The sequence below is a fragment of the Apiospora aurea genome (genome assembly GCF_038362705.1).
Source record: "Apiospora aurea strain CBS 24483 chromosome Unknown utg000001l_segment0_segment0, whole genome shotgun sequence".
Lineage (NCBI taxonomy): Eukaryota > Fungi > Ascomycota > Sordariomycetes > Amphisphaeriales > Apiosporaceae > Apiospora > Apiospora aurea.
Genome location: NW_027117388.1, coordinates 6,753,562 through 6,772,818, shown reverse-complemented (window position 1 = coordinate 6,772,818; position 19,257 = coordinate 6,753,562). Strand labels below are relative to the sequence as shown.

The 19,257-nt window shown below is 55.5% G+C and overlaps 9 protein-coding genes across 9 annotated transcripts; 3 read left to right on the top strand and 6 right to left on the bottom strand.

Annotated features, from left to right (window-relative positions):
* Positions 1-160: 160 nt before the first annotated feature.
* On the top strand, positions 161-1,270 carry PG986_002058 (glycoprotease family-domain-containing protein; the record flags this gene model as incomplete). The annotated part of the gene is made up of 3 exons (XM_066838280.1): positions 161-472; positions 531-722; positions 773-1,270. The coding sequence occupies 3 exons, from the start codon at positions 161-163 to the stop codon at positions 1,268-1,270; spliced, it is 1,002 nt and encodes a 333-aa protein (XP_066707173.1).
* Positions 1,271-1,655: 385 nt separating this feature from the next.
* Positions 1,656-3,341, bottom strand: PG986_002057 (5'-AMP-activated protein kinase; the record flags this gene model as incomplete). Its single annotated transcript, XM_066838279.1, has 4 exons — positions 1,656-1,700; positions 1,760-2,348; positions 2,490-2,988; positions 3,092-3,341. The coding sequence occupies 4 exons, from the start codon at positions 3,339-3,341 to the stop codon at positions 1,656-1,658; spliced, it is 1,383 nt and encodes a 460-aa protein (XP_066707172.1).
* A 1,867-nt stretch (positions 3,342-5,208) lies between these two features.
* On the top strand, positions 5,209-6,210 carry PG986_002056 (uncharacterized protein; the record flags this gene model as incomplete). The annotated part of the gene is made up of 3 exons (XM_066838278.1): positions 5,209-5,388; positions 5,449-5,463; positions 5,542-6,210. 3 exons carry the CDS (start codon positions 5,209-5,211, stop codon positions 6,208-6,210), a joined length of 864 nt encoding a protein of 287 aa, XP_066707171.1.
* Positions 6,211-7,504: 1,294 nt separating this feature from the next.
* PG986_002055 (uncharacterized protein) lies at positions 7,505-9,010 on the bottom strand (the record flags this gene model as incomplete). Its single annotated transcript, XM_066838277.1, has 4 exons — positions 7,505-8,267; positions 8,360-8,756; positions 8,821-8,923; positions 8,990-9,010. The coding sequence occupies 4 exons, from the start codon at positions 9,008-9,010 to the stop codon at positions 7,505-7,507; spliced, it is 1,284 nt and encodes a 427-aa protein (XP_066707170.1).
* Positions 9,011-10,158: 1,148 nt separating this feature from the next.
* On the top strand, positions 10,159-10,383 carry PG986_002054 (uncharacterized protein; the record flags this gene model as incomplete). Its single annotated transcript, XM_066838276.1, has 2 exons — positions 10,159-10,251; positions 10,318-10,383. The coding sequence occupies 2 exons, from the start codon at positions 10,159-10,161 to the stop codon at positions 10,381-10,383; spliced, it is 159 nt and encodes a 52-aa protein (XP_066707169.1).
* A 247-nt stretch (positions 10,384-10,630) lies between these two features.
* On the bottom strand, positions 10,631-12,020 carry PG986_002053 (S-adenosyl-L-methionine-dependent methyltransferase; the record flags this gene model as incomplete). The annotated part of the gene is made up of 6 exons (XM_066838275.1): positions 10,631-10,825; positions 10,899-11,153; positions 11,208-11,412; positions 11,494-11,539; positions 11,622-11,951; positions 12,017-12,020. 6 exons carry the CDS (start codon positions 12,018-12,020, stop codon positions 10,631-10,633), a joined length of 1,035 nt encoding a protein of 344 aa, XP_066707168.1.
* A 599-nt stretch (positions 12,021-12,619) lies between these two features.
* PG986_002052 (snRNP assembly factor) lies at positions 12,620-14,221 on the bottom strand (the record flags this gene model as incomplete). Its single annotated transcript, XM_066838274.1, has 1 exon — positions 12,620-14,221. One exon carries the CDS (start codon positions 14,219-14,221, stop codon positions 12,620-12,622), a length of 1,602 nt encoding a protein of 533 aa, XP_066707167.1.
* Positions 14,222-14,641: 420 nt separating this feature from the next.
* PG986_002051 (uncharacterized protein) lies at positions 14,642-16,057 on the bottom strand (the record flags this gene model as incomplete). The annotated part of the gene is made up of 1 exon (XM_066838273.1): positions 14,642-16,057. The coding sequence occupies one exon, from the start codon at positions 16,055-16,057 to the stop codon at positions 14,642-14,644; it is 1,416 nt and encodes a 471-aa protein (XP_066707166.1).
* Positions 16,058-16,534: 477 nt separating this feature from the next.
* PG986_002050 (uncharacterized protein) lies at positions 16,535-19,243 on the bottom strand (the record flags this gene model as incomplete). Its single annotated transcript, XM_066838272.1, has 1 exon — positions 16,535-19,243. One exon carries the CDS (start codon positions 19,241-19,243, stop codon positions 16,535-16,537), a length of 2,709 nt encoding a protein of 902 aa, XP_066707165.1.
* Between the last annotated feature and the right edge of the window lie 14 nt (positions 19,244-19,257).

Genomic DNA, 19,257 nt, shown 5'->3' with positions numbered 1-19,257 from the left:
TCTCGAAGCTCGACATACGCACCCGCCTGCCCGCCGAGAAAGAGAGACCCCTGCCCCACCTCAAGGCCGCGCGCATACCTCACGATATCGACACATCCCAGACCAGACCCGACCGGCGACCCTTCTTCCCTACACCGCCCTCGCCCATCCCATCGCGACCATGGCGCCCCTCTACGCCCTCGGCTGCGAAGGCAGCGCCAACAAGCTCGGCATCGGCGTCATCTCGCACGACCCCGAGACCAACAAGACCAAGATCCTCTCCAACATCCGGCACACCTTCGTCTCCCCGCCGGGGACGGGCTTCCTGCCCAAAGACACGGCGGCGCACCACCGCGCCCACTTCGTCTCCGTCGCGCGCGAAGCCCTGCGTGTCGCGGGGCTCGCCTCCCCCGGGACCTCGCCTGCATCTGCTACACGCGGGGCCCGGGCATGGGCGCCCCCTCACCAGCGTCGCCGTCGCCGCGCGCACCCTGTCCCTGCTCTGGGGCTTGGACTTGGTCGGCGTCAACCACTGCGTCGGCCACATCGAGATGGGCCGCGTCATCACCGGCGCCGACAACCCCGTCGTCCTCTACGTCAGCGGCGGCAACACCCAGGTCATCGCCTACGCCGAGCAGCGCTACCGCATCTTCGGCGAGACCCTCGACATCGCCGTCGGCAACTGCATCGACCGCTTCGCCCGCACCCTCGCCATCCCCAACGACCCCTTCCCCGGCTACAACGTCGAGCAGCTCGCCAAGAAGGCCTTTTTGAGCCCGACGGCACCACCGAGCGCGAGCCCGTCCTGTTGGATCTCCCCTACGCCGTCAAGGGCATGGACTGTAGCTTCAGCGGCATCCTGGGCGCCGCCGACCTGCTGGCCGCGCAGATGCGCAAACAGGACGCGCTTCTCGCGAGCGGGGGCTCCCTTAAGGAGGGTGAGGAGCGCATCACGCCCGAGGACCTCTGCTTCACGCTGCAGGAGACCGTCTTCGCCATGCTCGTCGAGATCACCGAGCGCGCCATGGCCCACGTCGGCAGCAAGCAGGTCTTGGTCGTCGGCGGCGTCGGCTGCAACGAGCGCCTGCAGGAGATGATGGGCTTAATGGCCCGGGACCGCGGCGGCAGCGTCTACGCCACGGACGAGCGCTTCTGTATCGACAACGGCATCATGATCGGCCTGGCGGGTTTGTTGGCGTGGGAGACAGGGTTCCGGACGCCCTTTGAGGATAGCACATGCACGCAACGCTTTAGAACCGATGAAGTACATATCAAGTGGAGGACCGACTAGAATAGAAGAAATACAAACAAGCAAAATGCCACATCACATTTAGAGTAGCACATTTTGGCGGTCTTTTACAGGATCGATTATTGAGCTGGGCAGTCTCCTGCTCAAACGTCGGCCTGCCGGGTGTATTATTCAGCTATCTATCTCTCAGACACCATCTGCCAAAGATTATCCCTTCTTCGCGACACCTGGGTTCCCATTGGACAAGATGGCTGCGCATGTCATCCCTCCCTACCAAGATGTAAGTCCGTAGACAGCTTTTTGCCAATTACCCCCTATCATGCATGTATGGCCAAACATTATCATAGTCACTGGGGGCCCGCTCCCCCGCCCCCGCCTATTACAGACTTCTCGCTTGGATCGCCGTGACAGGCAACTCGACTTGCAACTAGCTATCATCCGACGTCGGCTTGTACACTATCGTTGTCACATACTTCCTTTGGTGTCAGCGAAAGCCATCTCAAGCACGGGTTAGGGGTATTTGATACTCACCTTACTCCTATACCTTGTCGTTGCCGAAACAGCAAGAACATTATTCTTGATACTGCTTGTGGCAAGATGGTTGAGCACAGTATGGTTGGGCATGTTCAGGACGCTATTATCGTCCTTGATCAGAGTGTGGTTATTCATAATCGGCTTTGTCAAGAAACTGGGCAGAGAAAGTGGTGTGGGGAGTTTGTCGAGGGCCGCAATGGAAAGCTGGTACGGTCTCGAGTCCTCGGGCTGGTCAAAGTCGGCCAGGTACTTGGGCAGGCGTTCCGAGAACACCTCGGGCGGCGGGATGCTGAGTGTCCGTTTGTGATGCACGTTTTCCGCGTCCGTGAGCTTGTCCTGCGAACCAGGGCGTGATGGTAGCGCCGCGGCTTCCTCGGCATCTCTGGGAGGAGAAGCACCACCATCGAATATACGGGTGGCTGCGGCCTCCCCACTTACTTCGATATAGTTCACCAGGTTGTTGCCAAAGTCGACAGTCGTCGGTAGATGGATCGAGGTTTCCATGGAGCCGTCCACTAAGAACTTGATATGGTGAGTTCCAGGGAATACAGGGATGACAGCCTCCAGAACACCCTCGCGGTCCTTGCTGTAGAATTGTCAGTGTCATGTACTCCATCTCAAGGGTTTGTCTGAAGTGAGCTTCATGCTCATCGCAAATAGGCCGGGCTTGGGATAGAACGACACTTCAGACGAGACTGTCTGTATAGCCACAACAGAATGAACTTACGCAGGAAATAATCGCTGCTTCCGGCTCCATTGGAAGGGCGTACCCGTCACATAAACTTTCTGCCCACCCTGCAGCCATTCCACCCGCGTGGGCACCGTCGGCCTTGTCTTGTCGACCCTCAACTCTTCGGCGTCCTCTTCGTCTGTAGCGTTGCTTACGGCGGAGCTCTTGCGCTGCAAATCAGCCTCCTTGGCATCCTTATCTAGTTCCGTGACACTGTCGTCGATGGGTTCTCCTATATCCGTGGGAGCAATGATGGGCGATCCAGGCGTATGTACCTCCTCCTCAATAGGGAGAGGAAGTCGCGGCGGGCGATTCATCTGGTAGGACAGCTCCTGAACGCTGCTGGACGCTGGCCCCTGGAGGGAGTCTTCGTACAAGGAAGTGGAGCGGATGGAAGAAGATTCGTGGGTTGGTATGGCTGTGGGGACGGCAACCGGTTTGGACGGCTCATTCTTGAGAGCGCTATCCTCAATTTCAACCTGCTTCGACTTGGGGACTGAGGACCGGGAAGTGGGAGCAGTGGAAGTCTGCGGGCTACAGGACGGGGAGGATTGACTGAAAGTGGACAGCGGTCTAGAGTGTGCGCCTCGGGGGGGGACCAATCGTGGAACCCTGTGCCTGGACTACGCTGGCCTCGGGTGACGAGGCCGCCGATCTGTGCTGGTGCTGGTAGCTAGATATCAGGTGCTTGGGTTCCTGGTGCTTAGGTTCCTTTTGCCTTGGCCGTGGGGGATCAAGGGGCGCGGTAGCAACACCATGGCCCTGTGCTTGTCCGTCCCGGGAAGGTGTGTGGTGGTGATGCTGTGTGGGGGTGTCAGGCTTCGACGAGGTCGAAGGTGTGTTGCCCATGGTATAGGCGTGGGGGAGGTAGAGGCGGGATAGACCCTGCCCCAACCAGACCTACGAGGGAACGGGGTCGAAGCTGAGCTCAGCTGAGCTTGTACCGTGCCCAGATTGTTGGGGGAGGGGGCAAAAAAGACACAGATGGCCAAATCCCAGGTGGACAATACGGAGAGGGAGGGTCGGCCCTGGTCGAAAAAGAAGAACAAATGCTGCGGGGGCTGTCGCGAAAACGTGGCAGCGGTCTGGTGTTGCTTTTTTTCTTCCCCTTTGCACTTCCTTGTTGCGCTTCGCTGTGCTTGGTGTGCGTTCAACGTTGATTCATGGCGTGTGCATCAAGTGACCCAGTGGAGCTTAGCAGGATGGCAGGACGGCGGGCAGTTTTGGGGTCATGAGACCAAAAAGCCCAGGCGGGATTCAACGATTCGAGGATAAACCAAACGGTGTAACCGGTCAGAGCAACGTTGATCCTCTTTCTTCCTTCTCCCCCAAAGCTCTAGACCGAACGGGTTCCAGATGCAGGCTGGTGATTGGGTATGGACAGCTTCGGCGGCCGACGCTGTGTCTTTCCCGTTAGGTAATTGTAACGGGCAGGTGGTAATGGATGATGCGGGTTTCGACAGAGATGAGGGAAGAAATGGCAGGCGGGCAGAGACTCAGAGACTCAGAGACTCAGAGGGCTCGTGGCAGCGTGGAGTGGGAGGGAGGTCCGGGAAGGAATAGACGGAACGGATTTCAGGCGACGGAAGTTCGAAGAAGGTAAACTTTAACCCGCCAGCTCCCAGCTTCGAATGAGAATGCCTACTGCAGCTGCCCACTTTGTTTCTGTTGCTACGTACGCTGCGTCTGGTTGAATGAACGATCGCGCGCGCCTTTGACCCGGAGAAGAGAGAGCCCAGTCAGCCAGTGGCCCATCCATCCATCCAGTGTGGAGGGGTATTACTGATGCATGGTCTGAGCTCGACAGCCCGGCCGCTCCAGTTAATCCAGCCAGTTCCAGCCTCTAGCAGGCCGACAGGGGGCTGAGAAGGGGACAGAACGAAGCCAAGCAGCGGGTAAAGGTTGCTGGTGTTGGGTTCGACGTCTCGCTGTCAGTGGTGTCCCATAGGTGTCCGGCATGCAGATAAACATCATCATTCATGGCACCGGCCACGGCCACGGCCACTCGATCCATCACTGATTACAAGTATTCCACTTGTACTAGGTAACACTTGATTTGATGATGATGTCTGTCCGGCTGCTGCCCCACCGCCCAAAATAAAGTAAAGTGGGCCGGGCCATCATTTCCAATTTGCCCTTTCCCTTTCAAGCTTAAAGTAAATATGTCGTTGACCCTTGTACATACCTGCGGCAAACGGGACGTAGGGGGCTGCGACTCCGACGGCGACTGGCAAATCACCTGCAGACAGGCTCAAAGGCAATCAATGTATGTACCTCGAGTCCCATTTCGTTACAGCAGCGACGGGGTACAGTACAACCACCAATGATGTTATTTGCTTGAACTTCACTGAGCGGTGTCTTGAACCTCACCAAGGTTTTCCCCATTGATATCGCAAGTTGGGCAACGACCATCAGATCTGGATATATATCTATCCATCCATTCATTACCTTAGCCTCGACGATTTGGCTCGAATTGTCTCAAAACCCGGCTTTTTTTTCCCTTTTAGCTTTGGCAGAGAGAGAGAGGATTCTCGCTCTCACTCCCTCATATGTCGCCCCTTAGACTCTCTACCATCCAAGCGCCGTCGCTCATGAACCGCCTATAGGATAGGACGAGACAAAAGCGAGAGGAGAAGATGGAGTACTTAAAGGCGCTCCAGTCCGCCGCGCAGGGGTGCGCGCGATCGTGGCCCGGCTCTACTCAGGCTCGCTCACCATGTTTGGCTACCTGGGCGCTGCCATCTACTGGGCTACGGTCCCGCTGCGCTATCCCGCCTACTATGTGTATGCCGTCGTCTCGCGGGTCCTGTCCCTGCTGCTGTCGCCGCTGTGGTCTAGCTGGAGTGTCTTCTCGCGCGCGACGCTGATGGGGGTAAACCTCTTCTCTGGACTCAAGGTATGTCATTATGCGATACTCCCGGGCCTTAAGACCGATTGCTAACGTGATGGTCGATAGCTTCTTTTCAACTTCGTAAGTATTTCCAACTCAGATAGCGAGTTGCCTCGTAGCTTCTTGACGCGGGGTCACGTGAGACTGACCACCCCATAGTTTACTTGCGCCATCATCATCGGCCTATTCGCCGCGTTCACAATTCATTTCATCTCGCGGCTCGTCGCCATGTTGCTTAGTGTGCACCCGTCGCAGCAGTTGCGTCGGCAACAAAAGGTGTTAGAAGAAGAGCAACGGCAGCAGCAGCAGCAGCAGCAGCAGCACTTCCAGCCCCAACCCCAACAGCGGCGCTTCCCAATCCAGAACGGGTTCGGTGGCGGCCCACAGCAGCAGCCGCAGCAGCCGCCGCCGCCAGAATACGACGACGACCTGGACGGCGATTTCTTCAATGACGACGACAAAATCAACCGGGACGACTACTGCTACGTCGAAGGCAACGACGGCGACGGCGAGAGTCTGGCCGGCAGTTCTACGGGGGCCGGCGGCCGCTTCGCCGACCTGGGCGGTACTACTACTACCACCACCTCCAGCGAGAGCGCCTTCAACATCCCGACGACGGCGTCATCGTCGCGGAGGCGAGGAGGAGGGGTTCAGAACCCGTCTACTTCGCCCGTCTTCAGCTTTGGGGGCAACGACATGTACCGACGCGACTGGCGCTCGCTGAGCAGCAACATGAAGTCCAGCGCCGGGTCGCGCCGGGGCGGGTCTATTAGAAGCCTGCTCGCCCAGACGATCCATGAGGAAAGCAGCGAGAGCGATTCCCTGTAATACTGAGGGATGGTGTGGGAAAAAAGCATGAGCGAACAGAGTGGGTCAGAAAGCGTTTGTAACAACAACATACCAAGTATAGACTCGACGACGGCGCAGGCCGAGGTGGTTTTGATTTGTCTGGGGAGGCAGTAAGATAGGATTAGGGGGATCATTGCTTTTTACATTGATTCAAACGTAGCATGCGCGGAGTTTGCTGGGATGGGGAAACCGGGTTATCATTATCATGGAACCAAGAGAGCGTTGGCGAGATTCAAATTTAATGCACTTTTTTTCTTCGGCGCCGAAAACTGGCATCAAGACTATCATGATCCGAAGTTCACTATTTCGCTTCTCTTACTACCCTAAAACATATGTTGACTCGCTGGCTATCCATTGATCCATCGCCGCTGCTGGTCTGGACAAGATTGTCACCTAGCTTAGAAGCAGGCCATTCTTCAAACGCCGGAAGAAGGTATTTCAGTAGAGTACAATAAAGGACCTCCTTCTCTCTGCTCAGCCCAAGGTAAGTATTCGTTTCATGGCGTCCTCGAGGTCTTGCGGATTCTGCGAGGCTGGTTGATTATTGGTTCCTGGGTTTGGTGTATCGTGAGATTGGCTTTCGCTGGCCCTCTGTTGTCGTCGAGCCCTCCTGGCGTAAAACTTTTGGTTCCTCTTCCAATTGGCACCCTGTGCAGGTGATTGCGGATGTGGTTGCGGATGTGGTTGCGGCTCCGGTGTGACTGTCCGACCACTGTCCCCTGGGCGAGAAGAATCCGGTGTGGCTGTCCGACTACTATCCCCTGGGCGAAAAGAATCATAAGGTGCATTTTCCCGCTCCTGTTGGCGCTTCTGACGCCTCGCCTCCTTGAACTCTTCACGTCTCCTCTCTTTGTAGTTCTGGTTCCTTTCCTCCGTGCGACTGTGAGGCCTATCCTGTTGGTGATTTTGGCGCAACTCCCTGCGTTTTTCACGCCACTCTTGTTTTCGCTTTGCACGATTGCTCTGTTCGTGATGTTGGTGGCTATCCAGCGAGTCACGCGAATCACCATCCTATCGGTAATAAGGACCACCATTGCGTCGGTATTGCGGATCGTCAGCCCGTCGGGGATGCGGAACACCATCCTATCGGCGGTACACATCCCGGTCCCTGTCGCGGGGAGATCGACTCCTACTACGAGTCCTACTCGCCCGGCTCCGGTCATCATAATCTCTTATGCGGTCACGCTCACGGTCCCACTCTGGAGGCCGGCGATCGTCGTAATCGTCGCGTCGCCGCCGGTCATCTCGCGGAGGACGGTAATCTCGGCCGTCTCTAGGTGGCCGCTCGTCTCTTCCCCCCCATTCTATGACTGGGAATATATGTGTCGACATCGGGTCTGCTCGGCGGAGGAGCTCGTCGATGAGGCACAGGCGCCCGATCACGATGATCCCTATCACTATGGACGTCCCAGCCATTCTCGGGGGGCGGCGGCCCTGGGCGGCAGCCGAGTATCAGGGAGTGGATGGTCTCGATCTCGATCTCGGTCTCGGTGCCGGTCCCCGTCCCCTCCTCTCCATGCAGGTTGTCTTCTGTCCGGGGGTCCATTGCGGTGTCCGCCGTTGTGATTAGGGGGTGGCGGCCACCGTTCGCACGACCACCCGGTGGTCCATATCCGTCGCCACTGCTGAAACTTTGATGGTTGCCATGGAACCCGCCATCGCCCACAGCGCCTCCCTTGGGAGCAGGCGGTAGAGCTGCCTTACGGTCCTGGTACTTCCTACGATCCAGCTCGTGGCTATCCTCATATGTGGGTATCTCGCCAGGTTGGGCGGGAAGAGGTGCAGTGGTGAAATATGGATGTTGTAGAGCGTCGACGGCGTTGATTCGGTTTCGCCAGTCCAGCTTGAGAAGCTCCTTGAGTAGCGAAACAGCCAGTGGCCCATGTTGGCGGAATCGTTGACTAAGGTTGCCTGGGGTAGGGGGGGCTGCAAGTTCTGCCCTCCCGGCAACTGTTTCCAGCCTGGCATTGTCTGTTCCGTAGGAGATCCTACCAAATCGAATATGATCACGAGTTGATGGGTGTCGCTTTCTCCGGCTAAAATGGGTTTACCAACTAGCATCTCCCCAAAAACACAGCTGTACTGGCGGTCAGAATACGAACTTGAGAAACATCGAGGGGAGACTTACCCGACACCCCACAGGTCGATAGCAGTGGTATACTTTCTAAGATGCATCAGCAACTCGGGAGGCCGATACCATCTCGTCACAACCAGAGCAGTGTATTCTCGCTTCGACTCTCCACCACCACCACCGGGCTGAGGCGTGTTTCCATCGTAGTGTCTGGCTAGACCGAAATCGGCGATCTGGAGGACGCCCTTGTTGTTGATCAGAAGATTGGCTGCCTTCATATCTCGGTGTAGAATATGGGCCTCGTGGAGGTACTGCAAGCCCTGCAGCAGTTGCTTTAGATAGCACTTGATCTGTGGCACGGTGAAGGTGACCGAGGGGTTGTCAAGCAAGCCTGAGAGATCGTGGTCCATGTAGGGTGTCACCATGTACATGATGGGTCGCTTTCTCTTGTCCGCTGAGGAAGGTGTCGTGTCAGCTCATGCTGGGCGCAACGCCGGGTTTGAACGCGTATAACTTACTAGCCTTGCTGTGATGTTCAACCGCCATATCCTCGAGGCTCAGGACGTTTCGATGCGATAGTAACTTGAGAAGCTTGATTTCACGAAGAGCAGTGATGGGAAACTAGCGCAGATAGTCAGCGATCAGCCATTGGAGAATTCCCTTCTCGTCGCAAGATTGGTTACTGACGCCATCCTTCTCGTTATGCATGATGATCTTTTTTGAGAGCAACCAGACTGCCCGTCTTCTTCGATCTCGCCTTGTGGACCTCACTGCGCGCAGGAATTCGCATTAGTATCGAATCCATTCATTGGTGGTGTCTTGAACGTTGGGAGAAATTCAGCAAAGGAGAGGCGCGCAAACTTACCCAAAGGTACCCTCGCCGAGCTTGCCCAGCAGCTCGTAGTCTGTTATCCTAGAACATCCTACATAGCTGTCCCGGGCCCGCTGGTGCTGCTTTGCGAAAGACACTGGCGAGAGCGGCGGCGCGCCATTGCCGCTGGAAGACATTCTTCCCCGGTGCTCGCGTAATTCTGTATGTTTGCCTCGGAGCACTTCGAAGAAGGTTGTGACGCGACAATGGTCGGCGAGAAAGTCGTGGTGGTAGGTAGCTGGAGGACAATGGGAGGAGGAGGATGGATCGGAAGGAAACAACTGGTCCGTCTGATCAAGATGTTTGCGACTGGGAAAACGATGAAGCTGTCATCTCAACTGGCAAAGGAATGGCCAACATTTAAGAAGGCACTGTCACGTTGACCGCGGAGAAGAGAAAGCGGGGAGGAACAGCTGAGGATTTGGAGCGATGGTTGCATGTAGTTATTGTGCTCAAGCTGCCAAGGTGAATGGTGATGGTGATCCCATTGTTGGAATAACTTTGGAAAGGTCGGTTCAATAACAGCACTGAGAATAACAGGGCTGGCCAGTGGACACTGCACGGCGACTGCAGGCGGTTGCTTCAGTGGCTCCAGCGCGCGAGTCGGCCGTCGATAGGCGAGTTGCACTTCCCTTATCGATCAAATCCTACCTGCCTTGCAGTCGCTCTAGCCTGATCTTGGCGCCCCTGCATCCTTGCTTCAAGTTGCTTGGCCTTGAATTTCTTAACCCCGACGCCCGTCTTTCTGGCCCGTCCGCCCAGTTACCGCTTGCGTTGACGTCCGTGCACTGCTTCAATCACCAAAGCTCCAGTCCAGTCGTTGACTTGAGAGAACCTCAATTGAACTCGTCGGCGACGCAACATCTCTCTACCATACGAAACCTCCCACACCGCAACACCCCGTACGGCAAACCCCCCCTCCCCCACGCTTCTACGTACTCGAATCGATACTGACTACAGCGGGCGCGCGCAGAATACAGTCACAATGGCAGGCGGTCCCGGCGGTCCTATTAAGCCTCACGTTCCGGGCATCTACCGGTTCGCTGCTACTGGTCTCGGCGCCAGCATGTGGTTCTTCGTAAGGCCGCCAATTGCGCTCCGCTCCAGCCGAGATATCCCGTGCTAATATTATCTGCGACCTCAGTTGATGTACCGGGCGAAGAAGGATGGCCCCGTCCTGATGGGCTGGAAGCACCCTTGGGACCACTAGAGCACCCGTTTTAGACCAAGAGCACACGATTGGGCGATGAGAGGGGGCTACAGAGCATCGAGTATCCGACTACAAGATAATCGATTCCAGACTCAGCAACAAGCAAGCAGAGCAATACGGCAAATACATGAAAACACTGCCCAGGAGGGTCCAGTCGTCAATTGAGGGAGAATAGGATCTGTCTAGGCGATCTCCATTGCGCCTCTGTGTATACATGTGTTACATACTACCCACGGCGTCATCTACTTCATGCCTTGGGCTTCTCGAATAGATAGTGGTTCACCCCCCACGTATCTCCGCCCTCATACGCGAACAGCTCCGAGCATGCCATGTAGAAGATCTGCCACCTGTTCCACCAAGTGGTGGCCTTGTCCTTGCCGTACGTCTCAACCAAGTGCGGCCACAGCTTCTTCTTGTTGGCCCACATGTTGGCCAGCCAGTGCTAAAGGAGGAGCATCAAAATCAGCCCTGGTCCTTGGAGGGTGTGTATATTTGGGATGTAGGGTGTAGCTTACCTCGCAGGTCTTTGAGTAGTGCCTTCCGTTCACCCACCACTGCTTCTCAATGTTGAGGTCCCTCTGGAAATAGAGCAGCAGGTCGGCGGACGGCATCGTGCCGCCCGTGAAGAAGTGTGTCGTCATCCACCCGCTCTCGAAGTCGTAGGGCGTATCTTTGTGGGCAAAGATGTGCACGAAGAGCTTACCCCCGGGCTTCAACGCTCTCGAACATTTTGCCATCAAAAGCTCGTAGTTCTTCATATGCTCAAACATCTGGACAATGTCAGTTGACGTCTGTTATATCAAGCTTATTACGGGTCCGCCTACCTCGATGGAGACGACTCTGTCGAAGCTCTCCTTCTTGAACTCATAGTCGGCCACATCACCCGTGATGACGGTCAGGTTCTTGAGGCCCTTCTCCTTGGCCTGGGCGTCGATATACTCTTTCTGCGTCTTGGAGTTGGAGAAGGCTGTGACCTTGCTCTTGGGCAGCATCTCAGCGTAGTAGAGCGCGCCCGAGCCCCAGCCGCAACTACAGATGTACAATTAGCATCTGACTTATCACCTTGCTCATGAGACACTTTTATGTCGGGTTGCTTAACACAGCACTTACCCCAAGTCCAGAATACTCATGCCATCCTTAAGCTGAGCCTTGTCCACTGAATCCCGATGCACAATGTCAGCTTTCCAACTCTTCCTCTTCTCCCGGTAAAAAGACAGACACATCAGAAAAAAGCTCACAATAACTCCTCAACATCGCCACCTCCGCCATCCCCAACGACTCCGAGCCCTTCTCGTACAGACAAGCGCTGTACTTCATGCGCGGGCCCAGCATGCACTCGAGCACGCCCGTGCCGACCTCGTAGTGCTGCTCGTTGGCGGCCGCGGTCTCGACCGCGATGGGCCGCGTGCGCAGCAGCTCCAGGTAGCCCATCTTGCGCTCGCACGCCGCCGCCTGCGACTCGGTCGCGATCTCGGCGAGGCGCTGCGCCAGCTGCATCCGGATGCCCCGCCGGATCACAAAGTGCGGCAGGACGCCGCGGTCGAGGATGGCGTCGAGCGGGAGGTAGTCTGGAGCATGGTAAGTAAGATGCAAGAGTTTGACAATGAGCTTTGATATATGTAAAGCAACGTACCCATGTTTTGTTGTGGTGGTGTGTCACTCCGGGGTTGTGAGATTACTATGGCTTGTAAGAGTAGGCACCTTTGCGGACAGCTAATTGGCAATGTTCGTTCGAATGTCACAAGGTGAATGTGTTCAAGTTTAGATCAGAAGATCTCTTGGCTCTACGCATTGCTTTAAAGAGGGAAGAAGAAGAATTGCCTGCCGCGATGTTGATCAACGACGTATGTAGCTTCCAAAGCCATGGTGCGTTTCATTAGAGTGGGTGAAGGCATGTACGTCGGTGTCATAGCGTGAAGCATGCATACCACTAGTCAAACGTGTAACGTACCTGGCCCAACCCCTTCTTCCACTGCACAAGCGAGCCCACCATCATTGACGACGTTCACGATATTGTTTGTGCCAAGCATTGGTATAGAGCTATAAGCAGAAGACATGACTCGGTCGGCAGCCAAAGACACTATGAGTGCTATTGCCCCAGCTGGGAATCATACAGGCCATGCACCTCACCACGACTAATATTCCTACAAAGCGAGCATCTGCTCTTTAGAGAAATGCAAGAAACCCATGCATTCCATTTGGAAGTTTCTCCCTTTTCCAGTAGTAAGTTACCAACTTACGCCTTGCCTTTACCCTTGGGCGTCCGCCTCCTTTCCCAAACTTGCAGATACGTCTCTCCCAAATAAAGCAGTTCTCGCTGCGTGTCCTCGACGAAGAGGTCCTGGCAGGTGACCCATTGGTCCCGGCCCTTGTCGCGCAGCTGCACCTTCCACGTCTTCTTCTCCTCCGCCGTGTCGGCCACGTCCTCCTTGGCGCGTATCGCCTCGTGCACCACGTTGGCCACCAGATCGTACCAGATCGGCTCGCCCGGTGGGTGTTCAGCTGGGTTGGGTTCGACGTATGGGGATACGTCCAGGTTCCGGGCGTCAAACGTCACAATGGTCGGGTTGCGCTCCGAGACAAACTTATTTGTCGAGAAGCGCTTCACGTGGAAAACCAGATATGGCGGGAGCGGGTGCATCAGCCGGTACCGTTTCCGTTGCGCGTGCTGTTCTTGCGCCGTCCTGCCGTCATATTTGGATAAGATTCGCGTGAGTGGCACTTGAGGGATGATGTTGCGGTCCAACTCGTCCTGGAACAGAGGTGCTGCCGGTAAGTCCAAAGTAAGCAGGAGGAATCGGTTGATGTCGACCTTGACCTCGGCCGAGTCTTCGAACCGTAAACGATCGCCCGCATCAGCTTTCGCCGTAATCGTCTGTGACTCGACCTTGAGCTTGCCCTGGAAGATGCGCTGGATAATGCTGCTCCCCGGTTTCGTCTTGCTTCCGCCGAGGCCCAGATGCAGGTTGTTCAAGAACCACGACAGAAACTCGACGGGGTCGGACTGGACTGTGAGGGTGAAGCGCTTGCTCGACCGCAGCGAAATCTCCTGGAGCAGCTCGTGCGGCGACACGTGGTTCTTGAACGCGCGGGGGTTCCAGATCTTGCGGAAAAGGATGGCGCACCGCTTGACCAGCTCGGACCGTGCCGAGACGTCCTCGAGCAGCAGGAAGTTGCGCAGCGGCGTTATGTGCGACAGGGCCTGCACCATGACGTTGAGGTAGTCGTTCTCCTTGATGTTGTTCATTCCCACGTAGCCGGGCGTGTATTCCTTCCCACCAAGGGTCCACGCGGACTTGGGCTTGCGGTCCAGCTCCATGACCTCCTGCTTCGTGTATCGAGGATCCGAAACGTATTTGATGTCGTCGAGCGACTTGCTCATGACCTCGTAGCCCTCCGGCAGGACGTACACCTTTTGTGATTCCATGTTGATGAAGACGTGGTGGCCCTCGTCCAGCGCATGGAAGTACGCATGCGACTTGGGTCCACGGCCTTGGAAGTAGCGGCCGCATACTAGGCAGGCGTAGATGTTGATATTCGACAAGCTGATGGAGCAGAGCTTCTCGAAGTCGAAGTCGAGGACGTTTCGGTCTATCGTGTCGAGATATAAGTCGTCGTATCCTTCTGTCGGCGCCGCTTGCCTGATCGGAGCTTTTATAGGGGTATCGTCATCCTCGAACTGGTCGTCGTCTGCCGCGTTGTCGCGGTCAGTAGGTGTTGCGCCATTGCCGTTCATGTCCCAATCGGCGGGCCCATCATCTACGCGGGACTTCTTCGACGCAGGCGAGGCGACGCCTGAGGTGTCCTCCAAGGCCTCGGAAGCGGGACGTTTTGACATTTTGATGGGGTTGGTCGCAAAATTGGGAGGTTTTACAAAAGCGCAGGGCTGCCGAAGAAGTCCACGGTTCAATAAATCCCAAGCTTCGCTATTCCAACACCCCCACTTAACTATCTGCACCACCATAGCAACGAACCCAGTCAAAATACTTGAGGAACACAGGTAGGTAAGTGCCTACTACTGTTTTGATGATGAAAAGTAAGATAAAATGAAGCCAAGGTAGATCTAGCATACCATGCACAGCATTCCATTGCTTTTCTTGATTGCATTTGGAGGCCTTCCAACATCGCTGGCTTATCTTACTTGCTAGTTTCATACATCACGTTCTTCTACAAGGGGGAAGAGCATTTGTACGTAATGTCAGATCGAAAGCGTATTTCATTTTCTTGTGTATTAAATCGTCTCGAGACTTGTTCCATTCTAGTGGTTGCTGTGGGTATCATAGTTGGTCTTTGTCCCTTCGTAAAATCGTGTCATATTCCTCCCTTCCTTCTTCAGCGTTTCGTCACTTGCCTCAGTCTGGAGCGCTTGGCCGGCGTAGCCGCACTTTGTCCAAACGGGGTCTTCGGTGTACGCCCTCCGCTGCCCCCTATCTTCCCCCCATAGACGCTGTGCGGCTGGCGTCAGACCCCCGCCCACTCTAGGGCTGCTCGGGAACTTGGGTACGGGCGTCCGGTCTACCTTGCCCGTCATGCCGTGCATGGCCGAGGACCGCTTCGATTGCGAGATCTTGTCGACCATGCGGTGGTGGAGTGCTTCCCGACTGCTGTTTTCTTTGATGGTGAATGGGTTTGGCGTGGCATCTCCGGGCCCAAGGTCGATGGATGCCGACGGAGCTGCGTATTCCGGCTCCTCGTCGTCCACATATGCATATCCATTGACCCGCGGTGTCTCGTTTCCTGCTGTTGTGGACCCTGCCTGACTCGCTGAGCGTTTCCCGGCTATAGCGTCTCGGATGGCGGATATGGACGGTTCTTCCGATACCACGGAGGCATCATCACTGATTTCTGCCGGTGGTGGTAATCGTGTGTTCAAGTAGTTGACGGCCTTGGGTGCCGCTTTTGATGTCGCTTCTGCCCTCTGCGCCACTGTTTCCAACGCGTCCTCTATGCCATCCGGGGTGAACATCAGGATGTTCTTCGGGACGAATTTCCAAGTCTCTGCCTGCGCTGGCCTGTCGTCGCTGTCTTTGATCGCCAGCCTATCCTTCTTGTGCCCGTCGTCTGCCAAGCCTCTGGTCTCGGACAGCTTCATCTCGATTTGCTTCTGTGCTATCTGCATCTTGGATGGCAGCTTGTTTCCTGTCCACATCCAGGCGTACTTCTCGACCCTCTTTGCGTTCTGCCTGTCCAGCAGCTTGTAGAAGCTTTCATTGTCCTCGCTCGTGTATTTCGACTGGAAAGTCCCCAGGCTCATGTTCGTGCCCACTTCGGGTTTGTCATCGGCCACCGTAGTGACTGTTTCCGCCGATACAGAGGCTGGCGTGTCGCCGGCATAGCCTCGAGGCGTTGCGGCGCCAGGCGCAAGTGGTGCAAGAGACGTGCCTCTTCGCGGCTTGTGTCGCCCGGGAGTCATGACCTGTTGCAGACGTCGGCCAGCACTGGAGATCCATTCTTTGTCCTTGGATTCGAGGGCGTCGAGATATTCGCGCTGTGTTTCGCTTTCGAGCAGGCCGGGGAAGAAATCTCGGGCTATGATCTGTGACAGGGCGTCGGTATAGGTATCCTCGTCGAGAACCTTCTTCGGCCTCTTGATGCGTTTGGGTGCCGGTGGCGGAGGCATCAGCTCCATTTCGGCCCTCTTGTGGGCGAGCGCAGTCGTCTTGTGCGAATCCATGATGGCCGTTGGTGTATGTGGTAAAGATCGTGCATGAAAACGAGGCTCAATCAGCTTACATGGATGATGAACATCAAATGCACTTGGTGGTGGAGATTCCTTAGTTGGTGCCTGTCGGGGGGTTGTGGGGTAAGTACTTTCGGTAGTCTTTTTTAAGCTGGAGGTTCCAGAGGTACCAATGTACCTTAAATGAGATCTGCAGACAACAGTTTCCTTCCCCCTCCCCCCTTTTTTTTATATACCCCAACACCAGGAGCTCCTCAAACTATGACAGTGGACAGGATAATTAGCTGTCCAGAAAACTTAGGACTGAGCTACAACATCCAAGTCACAAGGTCCAAGTTAGATGAGCGGATGCTTGGGACCTAATCTAGTGTACGTAGCTTCAGGAGGCAGCAGGACAATATATTACAAATCGAATGGGTTAGGCACTTATATTCTTCCATGTTTAATTAAATCATCACGTACTCCTGCTCTCTAAGTCATGATTACATCCACCTCGGCGCTCTCAGCGGGCCCCAAGCTCGGTGCAAGAGTGTCCATCTCCTGCAGGGTATACTCCACCAAGTAACTCTCGTCCACCAGCTCCTCCATGCGCTTGTAGTGCCTCTCGGTATACACCTTCAGCGCGTTGAGGACCTCCTTTAGGCTCTTCTGGCCCCTTGCTCCCTTCACCGATAAGTTAGAGAAACGCGAGGCAGGATAGCTACGGACAAGCGCCCAGAGAATGCGTTGCGCCACCGGTGCCGTTCGCGCGTTGGTGTTCCAGTCCCGTAACCTCAGGAGCAGCAAAAAGATCTGCTCGTCTGACAGGTTGGCAATGACATGATCGACAGCCTTGAGGCCTGTCAAGCTGCCCGCGTCCGGCGTCTTGGTCTTGACGACCGCGGTGAACAGCGACAGCAGACGGCCAGGGTGGTTAAGCTGGAGTGCCAATGTAATGGCTTCTCGGTAAGAGCCATGGCGAATGTAGTTCTGAAGCTCTTGCTCCTGCTCGACCATCTTCAGCTGCTCTTCATTTGCAGCTTCCTGAGTCTCGACAGAGGTATCTTTCCAGAAAGTGACAGTCGAGTCACCACTGCCAGACACAAGCGTGTTGGTTTCCGGCTGGACCGCAAGTGCCCATACACGGTCCTCGTGGTTGTCCAGCGTGCATTCAGTCTCACCACTGTTGGCATCCCAGACCTTCACTAGACCATCTCCTCCCGCACTAGCAAACGAGAGGGGCTTCTTCCCACGCTCTTCGCCCATAGGTATGTTTAGCCACACCACCTTCAATACACTGTTCGTGTGTCCTTCGAAAGTGCGTATACAGGTGTAATCGGTCAGACTCCACAACTTGATCGTCTTGTCACCGGCACCAGTGAGGACGACGCCCTTGCCGGAGACTGACCCCTGTTCGCCCTGGATAGAGGGCGTGTTTGCAGGGGCAAAACTAACAGACCAAACACCACGCTTATGGCCACGGAGAATTCCTTGTACTTCACCCTCGTTCGTTGCCCAGATCTTGACTGTACGATCTTGGGATGCCGAGGCAAACAGTTGAGATGTCGGGTTTATGTCGATAGCGTTGATATCTTTATCGTGGGATTTGCGAGTGTAAGCAGCACGTAGGCTCTTCTGGCTAGCCTGTTGTGACTCTCTAGGAATTTCCCATTTCTTGATTGTCTGATCTTGAGAACCGGTAATCAGGAAGGCCGGTGGGTTGTTCAAAGGATCGGTGTGGGCTTTGGAGCCCTCTGATGGCTTTGCTCGCGGCAATGCGACGGCACCGATCGACTCAGCATGTCCAGAGAACACAGCGTAACATGTATAGGAGTTGTTTGCCGGGTCGATACGCCAAAGTCGAGCGGTGTTATCCTTGGCTCCAGTAGCGACCCAGTGTCCAGACCAATCGACATCCAGAGAGATGATAATCTCGTCATGGCCTTTCAAAAGAGCAATGTCCTGACCAAAGTACTCGGCGGAGACAAGAGCCTTGCTTCCAGCTTGCGGTTCTGTTACCGACACCAGGCGGATATCCTCCGAGTTTGTTGCCAGTGCCAACATGGAATGATCGGGCAGGAGGTAGCGGAGATCGATAATCTCATCGTGTGTACCTGATATCCTCCGGTATGCTGCTGGCACAGTCGCGGCAGTTTCTTTCGTGGGCAGCTCGAACAGAGCCAGTGTATGATCCGCCTGTACGCATAGCAGGAATGGCAAACCAGGCCAATATATCGCACCCACAAACGACTCCGTTTCAGTTGTGGCAGTCTGCTCTTTTGTGAGCTCTCTGCCAGTCTCTGTATCCCAATATCGCACGCAGCCGTTGGAGCCGGCGGTGTAGGTCACACTTCCGTCCTCAATGAAACCGGCCGCCTCGACCAGCTCAAAGGAGGGTACGACTTTGCGAATCTTCCACGACTTCGCATCCCACCACGTTATTGTCTTGTCCCTTCCAGCTGTAACCAGAACTTCCTGCTCTGGGGAGTAATCAATTCCTTGGACGTCCGACACGTGCGAATCCAAGTTTGCGACAACGTTTCGCTTGTGTAAGTCCCAGACACGGACTTTTCCATCCTGGCTACCTGATGCGAGTCGGAATCTGGCGGTTGGCGAATCCTCATCGTCGTCCGCCGCTTGCGATTTCCGGCGCTTCCTTTTGTCGTCCTTCTTGCCATTCACCTCGGCTCCCTTCTTGGAGCCTGCCGCGACCTCGAAGAAGTGTAGTGCCGACACCAGAACGCTGGGACCGCGGAACGTATGCGTAACATAGCCTCCAACAATGTCCCAAACCTTGATGGAACCATCTGTACCTCCAGTAGCCAACAAAGTGCTAGTTCGGTCAACGGCAAGGACGAGGACGGGGGTGCCGTGGGGCTTAACCGTCCTGAGCAATTGTGTCGCGACTTCTTCGTCCGGGGTCGAGCGTTTGAGGGAGTATATGCGCATTGAGAGCGAGCGCGAGCACACAATCAGGTGGGAACCGGAAGGAGTCAAGGTAAGAGTCGAGACGATCTCGCCATCGCCCTCTACCGTGGCAAGGTGCTTGCCGGTCTTCAGGTCGGTAAGAAGGACATCTTCGCCGAGAGTGGTGGCCAGCAAACGAGCGCTGTTGTCAAGCGCAAAGGCGCCGCCGGTGAAAATTGGCCTGATGACCTCTCCGGCCTCGAAGGTCGTTTTGAAGGGCGATTTGCCGGACATTGTGCTGTTGTCGA